This window comes from Apus apus, chromosome 1, assembly GCF_020740795.1.
Source record: "Apus apus isolate bApuApu2 chromosome 1, bApuApu2.pri.cur, whole genome shotgun sequence".
NCBI classification, from domain to species: Eukaryota; Metazoa; Chordata; class Aves; order Apodiformes; family Apodidae; genus Apus; species Apus apus.
The window spans coordinates 158,929,446-158,951,592 of record NC_067282.1 but is presented as its reverse complement, the minus strand read 5'-3'; the positions used below and the strand labels follow the sequence as shown (position 1 = coordinate 158,951,592).

General features: G+C 42.6%; 1 protein-coding gene across 1 annotated transcript in view; it reads left to right on the top strand.

The window, feature by feature from the left end:
• Positions 1 to 21,249, top strand: part of PLXNC1 (plexin C1) — a 70,430-nt gene extending 49,181 nt beyond the window's left edge. Inside the window, exons 22-31 of the mRNA XM_051624125.1 lie at positions 4,695 to 4,872; positions 6,048 to 6,151; positions 10,314 to 10,368; positions 11,285 to 11,316; positions 11,405 to 11,512; positions 13,422 to 13,585; positions 14,034 to 14,181; positions 15,966 to 16,106; positions 16,196 to 16,270; positions 17,916 to 21,249. Of these exons, the coding sequence (XP_051480085.1) occupies positions 4,695 to 4,872; positions 6,048 to 6,151; positions 10,314 to 10,368; positions 11,285 to 11,316; positions 11,405 to 11,512; positions 13,422 to 13,585; positions 14,034 to 14,181; positions 15,966 to 16,106; positions 16,196 to 16,270; positions 17,916 to 18,020 (1,110 nt within the window). The 3' untranslated portion in view covers positions 18,021 to 21,249. The remainder of the gene's footprint in view (positions 1 to 4,694; positions 4,873 to 6,047; positions 6,152 to 10,313; positions 10,369 to 11,284; positions 11,317 to 11,404; positions 11,513 to 13,421; positions 13,586 to 14,033; positions 14,182 to 15,965; positions 16,107 to 16,195; positions 16,271 to 17,915) is intronic.
• Positions 21,250 to 22,147: the final 898 nt, after the last annotated feature.

Genomic DNA, 22,147 nt, shown 5'->3' with positions numbered 1-22,147 from the left:
GGATGCATCTGGTAGGGAGTTCAACTCAAATCAGTGTCAAGGCACAAACAAGGGTGTAGTCACTCTATATGCATGTCTCTCTCCTTTCAAGATTGGGTCTTCAGTTCCAAACTAATACAAGCAGGATACAGGCAGACTCCTAAAAGTCAAGGGAGCTCCACAGGTCTTCTCGTAAGTACACCACTATGCAGATAAACTCTTGGGGCAGGAGAAAGAAGCAGCACTGGGCATAAAGAGAGAAGGAAGGACAAGGAGTTATTTTCTGAAATTCAGGCTGTTTGTAACAAGCAAAAAAGAGAACTAAGAAACATGTTGGTTTTGAACTGTATTCGAGCTGTCTCTTGGCTGCCCCATGCCTTTTTTAAAGAGGCTATGGACCCTGAGATCAGCCAGCCCCCTTTCTGCTGGAAAGTATGAGATATTGAACAGAGATGGACTGCTGAAGTAAATACTCACACAGAGGAGTTGAAGGAAAGATGATTCTAAAAGCACAGGTCCAGTATGAGGTGAGGAGCTGTGTTGTTTCACTCTGGGCTTGTACAGGAGTGCTGTAAGACATAAAACTGCCTTGAAAGAGACTGGGATCTTACAGGCAGACAAGCACCTGCACCCCTCATTGGATAATTTGCCCAGTGATTGATGAGGAAGAGGCAGGGTGCACAGCTAAGGGCTAGCATTTCACTGAACTATTTTGTTTTGAATAGGAAAGCAACACTGCACGAGCCTGGTGTTGGAGAAATTTTTCTGTGAACTTCTTCATGTGGTAGACTTGGTATTTGGGCATTTAAGAGCTACAAAGTTATTTTGGGCTGTTGAATTCTTGTGCTGAAATGAGTTTGCATATTTAGATGGGAAGAAATTATCTGATTCACCTGTTCAGCCGACAGCCTTTTGCTGAAAGTGAAGCAAAGCCACAGGGTGGAAGGTTTTTTTAAAGTGTTCAACTGCTTTACAAGTTGAAAGAAGGGTGTTAAAAAGAAGTGGGAGGGCTGTTAGGGAGTAAAGCAGAGACAGGGAACCCAGTTTCCTAATAAGACACCATGGCTGTGGTATTATTAGGTGCACTTTGTAAGAGTTAAGGAAGCTATTAAAATAAGCATGTGGCATATGGGGATTTTCTTCAGCAGCAAAGGACACACCAGCCCTCGCCAGGAAGCAAGCAGTGCAGATGTTGGCTACAGGGGAGTCTCCTAAATTAGGTACAGGTGGAGTACCATGCTGAAGCATTGAGAGTAAACCCTTGCTTGCATGGTGCTCATCTAGCCTCAATTTAACTCCTGTAACATTTTTCTATGCCAGTTCGTTAGCTGTTCTTTAACTTTTTCATGAGTAACTGTTCTGGCTGCTACAGAAGGATGACACCATCAACCTGATTTTTCCTGTTTATTGTATTTCATAGTCTAGGATACAGGGGAGTAGGCTTAAGGCAATGTTCTTGTCCTGTATGTCATGGCACTGTCTCCTTTACATGCTTCTTTAATATCTACTAATCAAAAGTTTTTCTTGTTTTTTTCAGTCTGTCTGATAAATGGAATTAGACTTTGTTCAGATGCATAGCTGAATAGAGAACAGGGTAATGAATAAGAACCCTTGAATATCCCAGATGGTTTTTCTTTACTTCTAAGAAAATATGCTATTATCTTATTTCTTAATTAAAGCACATCTCATTCATTATCTGCTATGGCTATTTATATCTTTACTAAATAATTCGTATTCAAGAAAACTACACATCTGAAATACATTGTCTTCAAGTGTCATTATTACTGTCATTGCGTGAATAAAAAGATGTTTTTTAAAATCTGTCCCTGTCTTTAGCTAGTTTCCAAGCTAGTTCCTATGCAATTAGTTGCAGATGCTTGCCTTGTTCTCCTTAAGTAGCCTTTTACAGTTCTTGCAACCTGTGTTAAGCCTTCGCTGAAAAGCACTGTGACTTTGTGTTGCTGTTAATTTTAGTGTGTGAAGTCTTAACTCTAGATATTACTGGGTTGAACCACATGTCCTGTAATTTCCTCCTGAATCTTTCCCTAAGTTAACTTAGATCTTTGTTGCCTTTGCAAAGTGATAGAACTTAGAAAAGGGCCCGAGGTTGTTTCCTTGTGACTTACATGTCTCTTCCTGTGATTTGTCTTCAGTGTTTTCTGGCCTTCAGAGCTGATCATAAAAGGCCTTTCATAATTATACATTAATTTATTTTTCCAGTTCTACATTTTTTGTCTAAATGCAGTGATTGTGACTGTCAGCTTTTGATTAATGCTTTCTAAAGCCAGGGATTCTGCTGTCAGACAGGTTGAATCTGATTTATGGAAACTTCAGTTGCAGAGGGAAGACATAACAATAATTGGCTTTCCTAGCTCCCCATTGAGTGCTTCATCACTTAAGATTAACTTCTGCAGGAAAACCTATCAGCAAAACTGTCTGGCTCTCTGTGTTCAGAGGCTTTTATGCATTTAAATATTTCTTCCTATCTGACTGCTTCTTTGAGTCCCACCCTCACATTGTGGATACTTTCAATTAAGGAGTCCATAGATTACTTGTGTTCCACCTACATAAAGAACTACTACTCTCTTTTTTACAGTCCTGTCATCCTAAAATGAGTTGAGCAAGGATGAGAGTACTCTCACATGCTAGTAACTGAAGAGGCTGCACCTTTATGTGCGGTCTGTGTGAGAGCGTGTGCTGGAAACGAAATGCAGCAGAGAATAAGACGGTTTCTCTTGACAGTCTGAAACAAAGAGGAAATGAAGGAGAAGCAGGAACATGAGTGTAGGAATAATGTTGGGAGGAAAGGATCAACTAAAGGAAGGAATGCTTCCACGAGTGTAAAGACAAATGAGCGTCAGTTAAAGAGTGAGTAACTACTCCTGCAAGATCAGTTCAGAGACAGAGACAAGGACTTTGATTAAAATGAGTTTTCTGAAGACAAAATATTGTTAGTCCTTGTTCACATTTTTATCCTACAAGGCCATGAACTCAGGGCAGTCGGAGTCAAGGACAGATTATTGTCTGTTCAGTTGGTCTGTGGGCCTAACCAAGCATGGCTCCATCATTTCTGTGCCAATATATTTTTTACTAATTTTCCGCATGAAATCCCAACCTGAGGCATGGCATCCAGTCTGCTTCTCCTTCTGCAGGCACCCTTCCCACATCTCCTCCTCTTCTGTTCCGTCTGTCCTTTCCATGGACTCATTTTCCTCACAATTAAACATCTTGGTGTTATTCTCAGTTACTTCAGTTACATCCTAGTCTTTGTTAAATCCTAATCTTCATAGTTTTGCAAACCTGTTTTTAATACTCCTTTTGCTTCTCTAGAAGCAGTAGAGCTAATTTATGTGTCATTGAACTACTTTTTTTCACCACCTGTGTGTCATAATTTTCACTCTTGCTGGGTAATAAAGCATAAAATAGCATTCTACAACTATTAATAACTACCCATTTTTCTAAGAAGAGAGAAAAGTTGTCCGTGCAGCAAACTGGACAGAAGTTCTTTCCTTCACATGACAGGAGGGGAAAAATTTTATTTAGTTTCTTCCTCTTTTAACGATCACTCCTTCACTGAGCCACGCCTTGCAGTGCTCATGTTTCACTCAAAAGATGTGTATTATACCAGAAATATCCAACAGCCAGAGTGGTTCAAGTACACAGATTTTCCTATGTCACTTGCAGTCAAGTGCTGGCACCTAAAACACTTGTTTTAATTCTGTCCCAACACGTCTGCAGCAGAGTGTCTGTATCTGTGTAGCTGAACAGTGATGCCTCTGCAAGGAGCAGGCTGTGGCACTGGAAATGAGTGCTGTTATCACTCCACGTAGAAATCTTATGCTCATTTCTTTTCCCTGCCTTTTGGAAGCAGCTGACCTCCCTGACTTAACCAGAAATATGACCTGACTAAAAACATTCCCTGGAGATGGTAACCCAGTCTCACTGGCACCTCCCTCTAGCCCATACTCAACCTTGTTTGCAGCCCAGCACATGAATTGTGTCCCAGCCAAGAGCAGCTGTGAGCTAAAGGGCAGGGGTGTTGTAACTGGACAGGACCTGGAGTAATAACTAATGGGATAAATCACACTGTTCTGGGCAGATCTGGACCACTTTGGGTTCTGCCTGCTGTGACATGCTTTCCTTTTGCACTGCTTCTGCAGCAGCTCTGTCTGTGCCTCCTCTAGAGACAGGGCTGTATGCAGACAGACATTGACAACTCCAGGGGATGTGTATTTTTTGATATGATGTAAGGTACTCAGCATAATCTGTTGGTGTAAATATTCATTTTAACTCTGCTTCCTATTCATTCAAAATCAATCATGCTTACCATGACGACTTACTTAGCAACCTTGTCAGATCTCTAGTAGCTTACAGGTTTGTTTTTAAGGCATTAATTTTAAATAAAAGATCTGCTTCTTTTAGAACATGCATTGTAATTTTCCCTCTTCTCCTGTCTTTTTTCGGTAATTCACTGAAATGGATTTGCACAAAAGCAGAAATACAAAATACACTTTTAGAAATATATATAGCTATATCTCTTTGATTCTTCAGACATGGGGAGTTGTAAATGCTTCATTGCGTAATTCCTTCAAATAATCTGTATTAAAATTAGCTTAAATATATTGAAAATCTCTCCAGTTTACTGTCAGGAGTTTGAAGATTTCCCTTGGCAGGTATTCTCTGTAAGTCTGAATAATATGTGTTTCTTACCTCAGACAGTGAACATTATCTTTGAAAAGATCCCAGAAAATGAGAGTGGAGATGCCTGCCAGACTATCCAAGTTAATGTTCTGGACTGCGACACCATAGGCCAAGCCAAGGAGAAGAGCCTTCAGGCTTTCCTTAATAAGAATGGCTTTCTCTATGGTCTTCAGCTGGATGAAATTGGTCTTGGTAAGAGGGCGTGACTGTGTTATATTATTCAAGGAGTTCACTGGTCTGGCTGTGGAGTTTTGTTTTTGGGAATTCCCACCTCTGGCTTTGATTTTTTTTTTAACATTTAGGCAGAACATAGCTTTCGTAGGGAACTTCTGGGGAAATACTAGACCAGTTAGAACAGTAGAACCATATCTGGTTTGCTTCCAGAACAGCTTCAGCATGCAGTTAACATACTGTTTATTGAACACATATAATTTATATGTTCCTATTCTGGTTCAAGTAAGGTGGCCTGTCTACCCAAGTACAGCTAGTTGATAATTTTTTTCAGTGGGTAAGACATGTTGTTATTACCAAATACTTTAGTTTCTACTTACTATCCCCTGTACTGCCCTTCATTCCAACAGGCATACATTTCCCTTGGTGAGGAGAACCCACAAATATAGTTTATTTACAGTCAAACTAGGTTTACATAACCATTTGCATGTGACTCACACAGATGTGTATAGTATCTATAGATGTAAATAAGCCCATTCCAGCAGATGAGTTGAGCTGCCTCTTCTCCTTGGATTTTCAGAAGTCCATGGTTGAATAAAAGTCTGTAGTTGCCAACATTCCACTTCCCACATGATCCACAAAACTCTACATTGTTGGCATTTTTCACCTCCAAGACTCGCCCTGTAAGATGCTGTTATCTCCTCGCCTTCTCAGATGCTATGTCAGCAAGTGATGATAATGTTCTCTCATATCTGATGGTTATGTCTACCACCAGTGCCTGACCACACTTCACAAATACTATGCCAGTCTTGCACAGCTCATTTTGGAGATCTCTTAGAAGTGGCCTGTGCAATCTTTCTTCTAGTCCCAGTGTGGCACTACCACCAGGGCATGCTTGTGCAACAGAGTAGCTAGGTTAGGGGAAAGCACCTCTAAAAACTCTGCCTTGTCCAACACAAAGTGAAGCACCAGTAGCCTACAGTAATGGAAGCCGTGGAGGTTGTCCCATCGGGAGAGGAATCTGTAGCATGGGAGTGCAAAACCACTCTTATGTGACCTACCAAAAGGACAGAGAGAAACAGCTCAGTTGGGAGCCGCTGGTCCAGATATAATCAGATCTTGGTTTTCTTTACAAATATCTGTACAGTGAGAATGCCACTGTTATGTAATTGCTTTCTCTTACTGTTGTACTGCAGAACTTGTGTCTGAGGAGCAGCAAAGAGAATTGTTAGACATTGATGGTTCCTCAGAGGTGATGGAGGATGGGATAAGGAAGCTAAATACCATTGGTCATTATGAGGTAAGCACAGAAGTCATACCAATTAATTGAGAAGCTGTTTCTCCCCAGCCCCCAAATGCTGTCTGCACAGAAATACCTTGATTGATCAGTATCTTGAACAGATAGCTGAGCATGATCAACAGAAGGAAAGAAATCTGTGACAACTTTCTTGACAATGAGTCATGTTTTCTGTTACTTTTCAGAGGTGTTTGTTGCAGGGTTGCTTGGTTCAAGTGTACCAGGTAAACTGTCACTTCAGTTGAGCACTTCAGTTAACCAAGCATCTGATTTCCACATATGAACATTGCATCAAGACTTTTCTAGTCTCTACTGTGGAGTTTTTATTGCACCATGAGCAATTGTTTACTTCTTCTCACCTTGTATTTTGATTATCTGAACAGGTGGTAGTGATTCTTGCAAAAGCTCATTGAGAGTCAGAATAAAAAGAACTGATGACTTTGCTCTTCTCTTGAGACCTGCCCTTTTTCTTTGTGTTCCTGCTTCCATCTGCTGGCACCACTTGTACCCCTATTTTTCCCCTCCACTTCCAATGGCACCTGTAAACTTTTCAATGCTGCAGTAACCTGTCCATCATTGCAGCAACACACAGGGCTGCAGCTGGTGGCAGCTCCTTCTGGGAGCAGCACATTGCAAATGCATAGTGAGCAGCATTGCCTGTTGAAGGAGTTTCCACTAACACTACTCAAAACAAAGAGTGAGAGGGCAGGGTAAGATGTGCAGTGGGTGATTAGCCTCAGGTGGTATGATAGCTCACATTTTGATGCTTCTGTAAGATTTTGGAAATGAAGTTAATATGCTAAGTACTTCTAGTGAGCTTTCTTCCTGCTTTGTTGAATTTGAAGGTCTGGCTCTTGACAAAATGATGGGTTTTATTTATTTAGCAGTTTTGCTGAGGAGCGTAGGTCTGTGTCACGAAGCGCAGTACGGCGCTGAGAAACCTAAGGCAGCCCCCTGAGCAGGTCGCTGTCTGCATGAGCAAGAGCTGTGCTACCCACAGAGAGGAACAAGGACTCCTGGCAGGCCTGTTTGTAGCTTGGGCACAGCACAAGGCTGCACAGATCTGGAACAAGCTCATTTGGAGTCGCTTTACAGATTTCAGTAGGCATTTGTTGTTGCTCTCCTTAGCTCCCGAGCAGGTGATAGTGAACTCAGATGCCCTGAGTCACCATCCAGTGTCTTAAGCACAGCTTTTCATGTGCCTTCCTTCAGTCTTGTCTACAGATTAGTGTGGGACTTCCCTCCACTCCACTTGTAAAGGTTTTGTACCAATGAGGACATTGTAGTGTTGCAGTCAGTCTGTGCAGCAAAGGTCAATGCAGATTTGAATCTGATTATTTGAATTTCTGTCTAATGTGATAGTAACCACTCTCTTGACTGCAGGCAGCTATTTTAATTGCTCCCTAATTTTACCTGGCAGCTGTTTGCACTTCCCGAGTTGATGGCATGCCGTGGCTCCTGGGTACCTTACTTCATGGCAAATGAGGCTGCTCCAGTTGGTTGCTGTCATCCCTGGGCATCGTTGTCCCAGCCCTTGTTTTTGTCTGTGGTTTCTGCAGGCAGATGCAAGTTAAGTTGGAGGTTCAGTTGTTTTTGCAGAGCTGTAACTATGCTAATTATAGCTTAGCAGCTGCCTTATGGAAATTGTGCTGGGTATCTCTTACAGATATTTTAGTTCATTTTTTATGACACTGAAAAAATAACTACATTTTAGGCAGAAGCTCAGTGGCATTTTAGGCAGTGGTTTAGTGGCATATCTAGTTTATTTTCTTGTATGCATATCAATACAAAAAGGAATGTAAAGGTGTCTAGCCGGCAAGAAAAGGGAACATTTCATGTACAGTGTGAGGGTAGTCATTTTGCCTGAGGAATTCCAACTTATATTTCTACAGTGCCTAGAGTTTTATGTCATCTGATTTTTTTCTTTTTGTTTGCCATCCAGATTTTTGAAACTGGGAAGTACCATCAAATCTTTTTAAGATACTCAAGTATGAGGTTGTGTTTTAAAGGTCCCAGAATCACCATTCACTCTTGAAAAGGCAGACTTAGTTTCTACACTGATTTTTAAAATGCTCAAGTAGGTGATGTTTTTGTGTGGAGTTTTTGAGGGGGAAAAAAATCCACTGTACTTTTACTAGAGTTTAGTATGTTTCTGACTTCTGTGGTCCTTTTGCTCAATCTTTCTGCTTCTAGTAGGGTTATTGATGAGATTATTTATGAGAACTGAACTGTTGCTAAATGAGGATAAACACAAGTCCTTACAAGAAAGTGTCTGATTATCATGATGTCCTGTTTCCTGTGCAAGAAAAGAGCTAGAGAGTTGCTTTCTGATCTCCTGTCTAGTCACAGATCTCAAATTTCTGAAGCTGTAGCAGCATAGCAGCATCACACATTCCAGGAGCAGGCACAGCCCCAGGGAGAAAATCTGAATGTGTGATCCAGGGACCACACTTGCCAGGAACTGGATTATAGGAAGGACAATTACATGCCTGAAGAACAAGAGGTGTAGATCCACACTATTGCATCTTCTGTTTTGCTAAGTAGCTGCACTCCATGTTATGTGGATCTGAAGAGATCTCCCCTCTCCCTGTCTGTCCCCCAGTAACACATCTGACAAAACCAAGATGTTTTGAGGTGCCCATGGGGGAAGCCCACCACGAGAAGTGATTTAGGCAGCAGAACACAAAAAGAAGGGCTTATTTATTTTTTTGGGGTCACACTGAAATAAACGGCAAGTATGGCTGCTGCAGTAACCATAAAGAGGGGAAAGTATATTTCTCTCAATACAAAAAGCCTCATTTGTCCCAGAAATAAAACCTGAAGTGGGGGCTTGGATCGTGCCTGCACTGCACTAGTGCCTGTGGTTGCTGCAGGGAAGCACAGTTCTCCCTCCCTCTGAGCAATGCCTGTCTCCTCTCAGAACAGGAGCCAGCACATTTTAGCATTGAGCTGCTCTCCTGCTTCTTGGAGAGGGAGTGGAGGCAGCATATTGCCCACCCTGCTCTGGGAGGGGGTAAGCTGCTGGGTAGTCCTCTTCCTCTTTACCTATCTTTGGGGCCAAGTAGGAGGACTCTCTGGGTACTTGCGTCACCTCACAAGCTAGCCTTGGAGCATATTCTCACTTTTATTGTGGTTTTAAAGTGCTCTTTGTTACCTGAAAGAGCTCTGAGACACTGTATGATAAATGGAAACCTTACAAAAAAGTATAAAATAGATTGGATTTACTTTCTGGGAGCAAGTGTAAGTGCAGATTTCTTTGGCACAAGACACAGCTTTTGATAGAGTATCTTACTGTTTAAACTGGTTTCTCACACTAGGCTGGCTGCCAAGGTTTAAAAAACACTTAAATTAGTTTGGCAGAGATCCCTTCCCAGAACTGGCCAGTTGTTTTTGTAATTACAGAGGGAAGTATACTAGCACTTGGCAAGACCCAACATTTGACAGCAGAGCAGTAGTGTACTTCTCAGTGGGAGCTGTTTTTTAGTTACTCTTTGACAATAAAAGCATGAGTTGCCAGTTTCTTTTAAAGATAATCATTACTATCCTAGCAGCGCTATAAATTCAGGGAAGGAATGGAGAAGATTCTTCCTAGAAATCACAAGGTGGCTGCGTATGGATCTTGATCTTATGGTCCACAGGGCATAAATATTGTGCTCACTTTGGGAACTGAAGTTTGAAAATAGTTCTTGGGAGCACCAGACTAGACCCTCAACTTGGCTCCTCCACTGGGCATGGGAGGAAGCTCCAGAATGGATGGAGCTGAAAGAAAGGGGGGCAGAAGAGAAATTTTCCCCTCCCTGCCTCACCTTTCCATAAGATCCTATTGTATTTGAGGCAGAGAATTCAGCCCAGGCAAGCTGTGGAGATGGGAGCAGTACATGAAAATGAAAATGCCCAAATAGGGGCTGAACCAGAAAAATCAAAGACAGGAAAAGGTCTTAAAGGTTGGTTTGGGGGAAGAGCTGCCTTCCCACCTTGCCAGGTGAGGCTGGCAAATGGCAGCTACTGCCCCTGCCTGCAAGCCCAGCCCTGGCTGCCTGCTTAAAGCCCTGCACAGAGAGGGCTGGCACACTCCTGTGCTGCCATGGACTTAAGGACAGAGAAGATGAAACTGAGGGTTTCTTGAATTCCAGACACTTCATGATATGTTTGGTTTTTCTTTCAGATTTCAAATGGAGCAACCATAAAAGTCTTCAAAAAGAAGGCAAATACACGATCAGGTAACAAAGGAACTGCAGCCTATTGTAATCTTCTGTGGGGAATGGGCTGGGAATGCAGAGAGCTGTGCTATGAGAGGTTATGTCTTGGTCAATAAGAGGTCAGAAAAATCAGCACTTTGATACAGCTGAGCCAAGTGAAGAGCCGTGATACCCTGGCTCTGGGCCTCTGGCAGGGCCTAGGAGGAGGGAAGAAGGCAAAGGAAAGAAGGACAGAAGGATTTAACAGTCCCCAACAAATGACTCATAGTCAGGAAAGCAGGGCAGGGAAGCCCAGGTGACACAAAGTGCTGAGTGGTGAGACCAACACAGGGAACATGCCCTGCTATAGTGAGTTGTGCATCATAGACATGGTGGTGCACTGTCCAGAGGCAGGCATAACAAAAAAAGGCAGTTTTGGAATTTTCCTTGTTCTGGTTACCGTGTTTCTGAAAGCCTTGACTCAGCTGTCTCAACAGCAGGTCAGGAGTTAAAGGATGCTTACAAGGTGTCAGTTCGTTTCACCTACCCCCGTGATGCAGGTTGCTTCAGCTGGTGGCTTGGGGGGAGGTGGACTTTCTGTAGCCCCTGGGGAGAAACAGACCCTCCTAGCGTGACTCGCCATCAAAGTGGACATGGGAAGTTAGGGGAGGTGTGTCCCTGAGGTGTAGCTCACTGGGATGGCATTGCTTACCCTAGCAACAGGTGATGATGCCCTAGCTTAGTGGTCTGCGCTACAGGCGGACACTGGGGAGGTGAGTTGGGACCTGTGGATTTCTCACAGGCTTCCTCCACACTGCAGGCAGGAAAGCATGACACTGAGCCTGCTTGCTCAGCATCCCAACATCCACCCTGCTGCACAGCCCAGAGCCCAGCAGAATTCACAAGCTTATAGCTGTGTGTTTCATTAATGCCTCTTTGTTCTCTGCTTTCTGTTCAGATGTGGACTACTCGGATGAACACTGTCATTTGGTGAGTTCAGTCATTACACTGTTAAGTACTAGATTTAATACTGAGCTGTATTTGTACCTGTGTAATCTCTTGTATCTCTTCATCATAGATTTTACCAGACTCTGAAGCAAACAAAGATGTGAAAGGAGCAGGTCACAAAGGAAAGCAAAAATTCAAAGTGAAGGAAATGTATCTGACAAAGCTTCTGTCAACAAAGGTAAACTGTAAAGGCCTTATTTTGGGGGAGGGCTGACGTTAGGCTTGGCTCATTTGACAAAACAGAAATAGAAATGAAAACAGAGATTACACAGACTTCCTGCTTGTATATCAAATCTCAAGTAAAAAGGTAGCTTGTAAAAATCACTATGCTAACTATGGATTATGACCATTTGCAAAAATGGACACATTTCAGGTTCTCTAATGCTAGAGTTCGAAAACTATATATTGCTCACATTCTCTGTGTCCTCAGTAAGCCCAACTTTTTCTCAGGTTAAAGAAAAAAGGTAGTTATTGATCTTATAGAAACTCTCTACTAGAGTTTGCCCGGCTTAGAGACAACTTCTGAGGCCTGAGTTTCACAAAATATTGCCCATGAAATGAAATAATATCTTAGGGTCTCAAATTAAGCATCCAAAACCACAAGATAATTATTTTTAATTTTATTTTTTTTTTAATTTATGATACAATCACCTATTTATGCTCTAATACAAGGCACATTCCTGAGGGAAAAACCCTGCTCACTCCCTCCGGTAATGTAATCTTGTTTCTGACTTACTCAAAATGATTATAAAACTCTTCACAACAACATCTTACTTAAAATATTAATCACCTCACAACACTGAGAGCTGTGTAATACAAGAGACCTGAAGGGATGGTGATTATGGCCTTCTTGCATTTAAAAAATCTATCAATTATTATTTAATTAGATCGTTGATAGCACCTGACGTAATCTGGGACACTACCCAAAGTGAGAGTGAATACAGGTCATTTCTCATTAGCTGGAATTAACATGGAAATGAACAAAAGCCCTTAAGAAGTGCTGGAGTAAACCAGTAATATCTTATGGTGGAAGAATGAAGTACAGAAGAAAAACTCAGGTTATTGAGAAACAGTCCTCTTAAAAGGCTTTAAATTAGTCATCTCTTTCTGCAAAGTAGAATAGTGCACTCAACAACAGTGCTGTGATGTCCTTCACTGTGACATTCCACCTATGGTATGCCATATACTAAAGGAAATGACATTGAACTGCATCTCTCTGTCTCTCACACACACACACACACACACACACACAGAGAAACACAATTGCAGAGTTTGCCATGTGAAATGAACTGGCCAGTAGCACATTCAGGACCTGGGATACACTTAAATCCTTCTTGTTGAGAGAATATCAGGCTGAACTGAGCTTCAGAACAGATGTGAAGAAAAAAGGCACAAAACTGTGTTTTGCTTCATTTGCCACTACTTATGGATACTCTGTGATGATGTCAGTGAGACCATCAGCAGCCAAGCCATTGCTTTTGTGAGCCAAACAGCTTCACTTCTGGATCAGAAAGACCCAGTTTTCAGTAGTTCTCTGTAATATTAGTGTCTTTGTATGCCACCCAAAGCTGTTATCCTAGAATTTCATCAAGCATCACAGTTACTTGGCTGTGAAGTGCTGATGAGCATTTGTGTTCAACACATGTCTCAGGTGGCCCCATGAAGACCAGTGCCCTAGAAATCTGCTTAAACTCCTTTTGCTCACTCCCCTCTCACTTGCAGTCACAAGGTCCAAATAGCCTTTAGCAATGGTGCCAACAGTCTCTGAAGAGCTGGTGTTGTCTTTGTTCAGGAAACTCAGTGAGTGATTCCTTCCACCTACGATTTATCACAAACTTCACCACAATTCTCCTGACAGTAAAGTGTCAGGGCATGTGACATTTGAAAGCAGCTCCTTATGGTGTATTAGTAGTTTCATTTTTGCTATTGACTGCCTTGTTTGCCAATAACTTATGGCCTAGATGTTTGCCACAAGCGTATTGAAGTTTCTGTATGTGGTTGCCTTGGGGCACACTCACTTCTCAGAGACAAGAAATCCTGCTCCTTTATTGTGTAATACTAGCACTGTTCATTGTCTTACTTTTCAGGTTGCAATTCATTCAGTTGTTGAAAAGCTCTTCAGGAGCATTTGGAGTTTACCCAACAATAAAGCACCTGTTGCCATCAAGTACTTTTTTGACTTTCTGGATGCCCAGGCTGAGAGCAAAAAAATTACTGACCCTGATGTGGTCCATATCTGGAAAACCAACAGGTATGCCTGTATGATCTGTACAGGAGTGTGCTCACTGAAATGCTGAAAACATAGTTGCCAAGATGAAACAGGTCACCTGTGAGCAGAAGAATAAGATTTTGGCATGTCTGGGTGAAGACACATTTTGGCTTTGTAGGTCACATTAAATGTTAGTAAATTGGTTGGATGCTGATAGAAGCAGCCATAGCTTCCAGGAGTGTGAGTCTGCACAAGAACCTCCCACTCAGAAAGAAGTCTCTGCAGGTTGAGAGTATTATTTGAAGATGAAGGGGTGACTGACTGATGAGTTTGCTCTGTAGCCCTTGTTCCCTGATCCCTTTTTTAACATGAATAAGCAGCCCAGAAGCATGCTTCTTTCCATGAGTGCAGAGCAGTTAAATTACCATTTTAAAGCAGTTGTGTGACCTGAGTGGTTAATTTTAAAGATCCTTGTTCTTTCCGTGTCTAGTCTTCCTCTTCGCTTCTGGGTGAACATACTGAAGAATCCCCAATTTGTCTTTGATATTAAGAAGACTTCACATATAGATGGCTGTCTGTCTGTAATCGCACAAGCTTTCATGGATGCCTTTTCTCTAGCAGAACAGACACTGGGGAAGGTAATGCTGCCCTTCCAGTCTTTTGCTAACTTCTCCACCCATGTCTTTTGCAGCTGTATAATGGTTTAGGGATGAAGTTCTGGATCTGCTGACACTGGGGGCAAAACTGTCAGTGGCCTAATGAAGTTGCATTTCCATTCCTTTTTGCTCCGCATTGCAAGACTGTGAAGAATTCACTGAAGCAGACAGAGGCAGCTCCTAGAATGCCATATTTATAGTTAACTGCTGTTTGTCTTGTCTGCTGTTGTTTTCTACATAATGTTCTTGTAGAATATGTAGAAGAGGGTGGGAGTTGTAAGATTTTAAAGCTTTAAAGAATTTTTAAACAAAGGTCTTAAAAGTATTAATATAATTTGATAAGTAGTCCAAATTTTGTCTGCCATGCACCTATTTGCAAGAAACATCCACAGTAAGCTTCTGGGAGCTGCAAGGATACTTGAAAGAGCTCTGACATTTGAAATAGTTCTTTTCATATGTAAGAGCTTCTCCATTTTTACATGCAAAACTATTTGCTGGAGTAACAAGTCCAGAAATTATACATTCAAAAGATCTTTAGTACTGTGTCCAGAACTCTGGGGATCAGGAATGAATCATTATTCCTGAGAATGTTTTTCTTTTTCTTTGGACCAAAGCAGGAAGAATTTGTTCAGGCTCCTACTACCAAGAAAAACAGGGTAGAGATTTTTTAGCCTAAAAAATGTATGTAATAAGGGACTATTTTCCTATGTGATCTGAACCAACTGCTCATCTGTTAAAGGTAAATAACAAATATGCTTATTTATCTTATTTTAGGAGTGAACTGTAATGAATTAAAACTTATCGTTTACTTGATGGCAAAACTGCAGATGAGCATGGTCTCTTAGATTTCTATGGTTAACATCCATTGTGCAATCCTGTTGATACAATTGCTCCCATTAACCATTTGAAAAGGGATGCTGAAACCTGATAAAGGTTTGCAATGCAGTAAACTGCTTGTGATCTTTTAGTACTAGAATTCATTTACTTTCACAATTTTTAGCCTCTTATCTTAAAATATTCTTTAGCTGCTTAAAGAACAAATGTTTAAATTACAGTGGAAACAGTAGTGACAGGGTGTCACGTGCTTGTGTCATTTATTCCTCAGAATTTTAACTAGAGCAGTGACAGGAAAATACCAGCCACTGCTTTTACATTCTGAAAACATGGTTTCCAGGTGGGGCTTCAGCTCCTACCACAAACATTAGCGTTTATTTCCTTGGATGAACCTAAAGCTGCTTGGGTAGGTCAGCACTGACCTGGGTTGTGGAAGCCCTAGGGAAAAACAGTAAGTCCCTTTGGCTGTGCTTGCCTGACAGTCAGTTCTTCAGCCCCTGCATGGAAGTAGTAGGGACCAAAATGTTTTAGGGGAACCTCTGCCAGCACAAACTTCCTACAGCACTGCTCTATCCTCTGTGTAAATAGGGTATCAGCCTCAAGCCCTTTGGTTCAGCTTTCACAATCTTTCAGGTTCAGGGAGGGGTGAGGAGGAAGTAAGAAAGAAAAACATGTCTAAGGGACAAATGTTCCTCCCTCCTGATGCCAACGGAAATAATAATATGGCAACTGTCGTGAAACACAATACACTATTACTGGGGTCCTGCGTCTGCTCTTCATCTTTATTTCATAATCTTGATTCCTTGCATCTGCAAAGAGATGTGAGTCACACAGAGAATAGACACAATTAGATGCAATTAACTATGTGGAGGTGGAACTTTAGGAAATCTGTGCTGTGAAAATTGACAAGGCTTCAAATATTTTCTTTTAAGGAAGCACCGACAAATAAACTTCTCTATGCTAAGGACATTCCACTCTACAAGAAGGAGGTGAAAGCGTATTATAAAGCCATCAGGGATCTGCCTCCACTGACCACTTCAGAGGTTGAAGAATTTCTAACTCAGGAATCTAAGGTACAGTTGAGAAGTGGGAACTTCATTTGCTTTCACATTAAGTTTTGTTTTAAAGAGAACTACCTGTCTGTAACTGTTTTCTGTTTTAGAAACATGAAAATGAATTTAATGAGAAAGTGGCCTTGATTGAAATCTACAAATACATAGTGAAATATTATGATGAGGTAAGCATGTCTGCTATTCCTCCTTAACCCCTTATTGTTAACTTGCTACCTCAGGCTTGAAAGTTGGGCTTGACAAAAGCACCATGGCCTGTGGCTCCAGAGACAGCCCCTCAGTGGTGCAGCTGAGGCTGCTCCTCCTGCTGAGCTGTGTGGGGCCAGAGCAGCGCAGCCTCCCCCCACCTGGCAGAGGGGTCACAGGCCAAAAGTTTGAAAATGCACCTTTACTGTCACTGCTGTATTTTACAGAGATAGTAGCAGTTACATTCTCTCTGCATTTTGAGAAAGTTCTTACATAGTCTAGAGTTCTTGTTTTACTGTGTTTGCAGAGTATCTGCTAATGCCTGTCACAACTCCTGTGCATGTGCTCCATTTCCCTGGAGATTCAGAAATCAGATTAGGCTGTAGCACCAGGGATCTCGATTTAAGAGGCAGTACAAACACCTCAGTGGAGCACACTCAGCCTTCCAGCAAGAGGTGTCTGTTCCTTTCCCATCATAGCTCTCTTACGCTCTGCTCTAATGGTCTCCCTCTTAAAAGAAGCTGTAGGTCACAGTCTCTGCTATTGCTAACAAAAGAAATATTTTCTCAACTGAAAGCACGTACTTACAGGCTACCTCTAAGCTGTTTGTAAGAAAATCCCTGCCCTCCACTTTGCACAACAGGATTCTCCACTCTATCTTGCTCAGCATCCTTAACAGAGGCTGCGTGTGCCTGCGCAGGGAGGCAGATAAGAGCCAGCTGGGGTGTGTTGCCTGAAGGCCTCGTTACCACTTCCAGCAGGTTGTCTGGGTCTCCCAGCAACCAGACCTTTCTCTCTTTCATCCCCAGCAGCACAGCATCAGCACTTGCTGTAATCATCCAGCTCTCAGTCACCTGTTAGCTATCTTACCACTTCTGATCTCCAGTGCCTCAAATTATCTGGGTTCGGTGTCTAATCTTTGCCTCTTAAAAGAATCTTGGAGTGATACTCAGAATGGCACCACACTTTATTAAGCTCACTAAAATTGTTCACACGGGAGACTTCAGCATACTTTCTAATCTTAGGGCCCTTTTTCCCTTTTTGAAATTAGTACTGGCTAAGCTTACCCATATCCTTAGAAGGAAACCCTCCTTTAGCTCTTCCTCCTCTGACTTTTGGCTGGGAGTAGCTAAATCTCATTCATGGTTTGCTGAGACCTCAGTTGCTTTCTTGAGTTGCCAGCAAAGAGTTTCAGACAGCAGCACTGCACCTGGGCTGGTGTCAAATGGGCCAGTTAGAGAAAGAGAGGCAGCTGATTGCCCTAAATTCATAGGGCAGAGGAAAAGAAATAAAATATCCTTTGCAAATCTGCTCTAGGGTAAAACTAGAGCACTGGTCTTGCCTCAGGCTTCAAGAGATGAACATGTGTTGGATTTGTTTGGGTTTTTTTGCTTGGCTCTGTCATTCTTTTGTGGAAGTGTTGCAAATCCTGTAATCATAAGGACTTGAAAGGAAAACTACCAAAATAAAGTGTTGAAGTCAGAAAAGAATGTTTACATCTAGGCAGGCATTCAGATGGTTTTTTCTGCCAGTAGTTGTCAGAATGCAGAAAAGCAGTCTTTAAAAAAACAGCAAGTAAAATAAGCCGCTAAAAAAATTATTCTCTTTTTTGCTAATTGTTAACAGATTGTCAGCAAACTTGAGCGAGAACGGGGGTTTGAAGAAGTCCAGAAACAGCTCCAGCAAGTAAAAGCCTTATTTGATGAAAAGAAAAAATGCAAATGGCTTTGAGCAGAGCACTGACTCACAGTGTCTATGTGGGGGATTTTAAATAAGCGCTACTGCTCCCAAAACTGTTTTGACTGACTATATGTACAGGGTTTGAAATATTTGGACTCTTCTCCACTCTGACCATTCCAAGTAAAAATCAACATTTGGGAATGAAGTATGGGCAGGGTTACATATTCAAACATGGGCATGTGAAAGCAAAAGTGAGTCTAGTGTTGGCATAGCCAGCATTTTTAGGTACTTGAGCACACATACCTTTTGGATCAAAAATACAGCCTAAGTAAGCTTTGTGCTTACTTAAAAACAGGCTTGCAAGAGAAGCATAAACACATTGCAAGTTCAGAGTTGCCCATGTGAACCTGTAAGTTGCCTAGCTCTTTTTTTCTTAAGAGAGAGAGATGATGTTTTGCCACATCCTTTCAGCAGCTTCAGCAAACTGTGAGGATGAGCTCCGGCTTCAGCTGCAGTTTCCTTCCTTCCAGACAAATGTACACTGGTTCCTGTTCAAAAAAAAAACAACAAACAAAACAAAACAGCACCAAAGTGACACTTAGAACAAGTGTGTTTAGTAGAAAAAAGTGGGACTGCAGTTTAAAAGTCAAAATGCCACATGGCAGGGCATGTTAGGTTAGAAATTCCATGGGCAAACTGAAGCCACCACTGAGCAGGCTTTTGGAGAAAGGCACTAGACCGGCATCAGTCTGTGTTTACATTTCTACCTTTCCATCCTTAAATAAGCTGTGAAACTCTTGTGAGCAGCTTCACACGTGAAGCCTCCGTGCAGCTATACTGCATGGGAGCACCTTTGTGATTGATAAAGCAGCTGATGATGGCTGCACTTTGGTGCACAAACCTGTACTCAGGTGCATGATTGCCCGTGCATCAGTGCTGGCAGTCCTGGCCATCCATGTACAAGGGCCTCACAAATCTAAAGCCAGCATATTTTTTTTTTCAGGTTGTCCACACAAAGGCTTTGTCAAAAGAGGGTTAGTTTAACATCATGTCAGAAGGGGGGCGGGGGGGGGAGCTGATGTAATCTCTGTGGATGAGAAACTGATACAAGTGGTGGGGGTGAGGGTAGGGAGGTTCTAACTGCCTGCCTTAGTCCTGCTGGGGTGTTTTTTGAGGCTTGGCTGTGTTCAAAGGAGGGCGTCCATTACATTTGCATGGGTGGCTAAAGTTAGCCCAGCTGGAAAGCAGGTGGGTGGCCATGCTGCTGAGACGAGGCTGGTGCAGTGGCTGCCATGCAAAGCCACGGAGGAGCAGCCATGACTCTGGCTCTGCTGCTGCACCAGCAGAGTCCTACCCTTCACTACAGAGTTGACAATTTTTGTTGCCATGGACTCTGCTGCAGTCTTGTGGAGGCACTTTACTGAGGCTGCAGCCTGCCCTTACAGTTGAGGTAAGGTGCTGATAAGATGGAGACTCACTTCCACAGGTTTCCAGAGGGACCCACCACTGGAGGCAAGTGGTGTAGCACAGTGGCCCAAGGAGAGGGAAGAGCTGTCCCCTGCCTTGGCCACAGCTAAGGTGCCACAGGCAGGCTGTGAAAGGCACAGATGGCTTAAGATTAGCCTGTGCTGGGGCTGTGACCAGCCAGAGATGCCTATGCAGGGCTCCTAGGCAGTGGGAGAATTTAAAATATGTCTCAGAGTGCCCTGCTGCTGCTGCTGCAGAGCCCAGAGGCTGCAGGACATCAGTACTAAAGCTGGCTGGTTTGGTTGTAAAGCCTTCCAGAAGCTGGCACCAGGCACAACCCCCAGCACATGGCCAGGCTCACCCACCTCAGCAGCAGCAAGGCTGCCTGTGAACATGGGAAAGAGCCAACACAAAAATGTGTTGCCTGCTGGTCTGCCCCCTCCCTGCCCTGTGATTGCACAAACTGTACCTCTTGCATATCAGAGAGGGCAGCCACCAACCCATACTGTGATGGCTTTGTGATTTGGTTGGTTGTTTTTTGTTGGGTTTTTTTTTTTTTAATTCAAGTCTTACACTTGCTATTAAGTTTACACTATACTTGATGGAATGTATGGCTTTGTTCAGGAAACTGCACTATGGTGTTGCAGTACTTTCAGCAGTTCTCTGCGTGGCACAATATATTGTGGTAAGTTTAATTTTAATCAGAAAAACAACCCACCCCCAACCCTAACCTGTCTCACCCTCTGTTCTAAAGAAGCAGACTTTAGCTTGAGTAGCACTTAAGCTTAGAATACCTGTACTTAAGGGCTTGATTTGTATCTCTTTTAACCTAACCTTTTTAAAGCAGCATCAAATAAATAAAAGCACAGTAATTAATATTTAAAGGAGGGGCGTGAGCAACTCACTCTTCCCAGTTAGACAGATGTCTCAGCAGTTCTGTGCCACTTCAGGTATTTGCTGGCAGTGCATTTGAGTGAACTGTGATAGTTTTGTTCAACAGTAACCTTCTGTACAGGCAGAAAAAAACAAACAAACAAACCAAACTCTAACTTTTCTGCTTGAAAAGCTGTAAAATATAACCTGTTTGCGTGGGTCTGATCCTGTGAACTTCACTATGTGTGTTTATATGATGAGGAACCGAAAAACCAGTCCTATTCTGTATTTGTACTACTTCTTGTTTGCTACAATAGCTTTAATGATTTTTAGAGATTAAGTATATGTTGAAGCAGGCCAAGTAGCTTTAGCCTACAGCCTGGAATAGGATTATTGCCTTTTATTCAAGCCTCCTAAACAGTGTCACTCTTGTTAGTAAACCATTTAAAGTCATGCTGAGACTTTGTAACCCATGAAGTGGATCTCACGAAGTGATGTGAAGTATAATTAAGTGATTGTGGCTCTTTTGGTAGGTTTGGGTCAGCACACACACCATTGGCACACCTTCCATATCTGCAATTCGCTGTTACTGTTACAGGGACAGAGAGAACCACCTCTGACTAAAGCTGTCTTATGGCCACCCAACAATTCTAACAGCATTCTCTGAAATGAAAGCAAACTGCTCTTTAACTTATTTTCACATGTTTACAGGCAAACTGATATGGCAAACAGCTTATTTTCTAACACTAGCTTACAGAGCATTATTTTGCAGTCATCTAGTTTGAAGTCAAATCTTACTACTGTGTGAAGTAATTCCTGTTGTACAGAAGTTAACCTGTTGTTTAAAATGAATGGTTTAAAAAAAAAAAAAAAGTGCAAATGACAAATACATGTTGGTGTTTGTATGGGTTTATCTAGAATAAAATGCATTTGGAAGTTATTTTGATTAACTTGTATACTTTAAACTGCTTGAAAGAAAACAAGCATAGCTTGTCACAGTGCCAGGGTGACACCAGGAAGGGAGTGTAAGGCCCTGCCTGGTGCCAGCTGAGGGGCACTGCTGCATCTCCTCTGCCACAGCTCCAGCCCTGCCAGGCTCCAGGGCAGAGGCACACGGGCAAAGGACCCTGTGTCACACACAGCTCTGTGCCACTCTGACCTTAGGAGGTGCAAGAAATGGAGGGTGCGCTGCAGGGGCAGGTGACGCTGGGGGCCAGGAGGTACTGGCCTGAAACTCAGCTGTGCAGGGCCCAGGGACAGGGGTAGAGGGCGGTTCCTCAGGATGGGGGTTCCCAGCAGCCTTCCTGCCTTCAAGAGCCACACTACATCATCATTACTTTAAGGTTCTGAGGCTGATGACACTTCTAAAAAGCTGAAAAAGTTAAAAACAAGGAAAACCTGATACACATTCTTGCTGCAGGGACAGGAAATGAACCCCTGCACAGAGAGCCTGCGATGACTAGGAAAGAGAACCCACAAACCAATAGATAGCCATCATTCTTCCTCCTGCTACTACCCTTTTTCTGCCCTCCAAGGCTTCTCTAGTTTGTATAAACCACCCTCCCTGCCCCCTGATGACAGATGAAGTCTCACTGAAGCCCACATCACCACAGCTGGGGACAGAGATGCAAGGCTGTTGAGAGCCAGCTCTTGCATTTTTATTGGTGGGAAATGTTAGTGAACATGCCATTTGGCAGAGCAGGCACAGACACAGATAGTTACTTTTCCAAATTAATCCTGCAGGAGACAGTAGAAATAGCTTCCCTTACTTCTAATAGTTACACTGTTTTCCTCAGAGAAGTCTAACAAAATCCCCAAGAAAGTGCAGTACAGTCCTT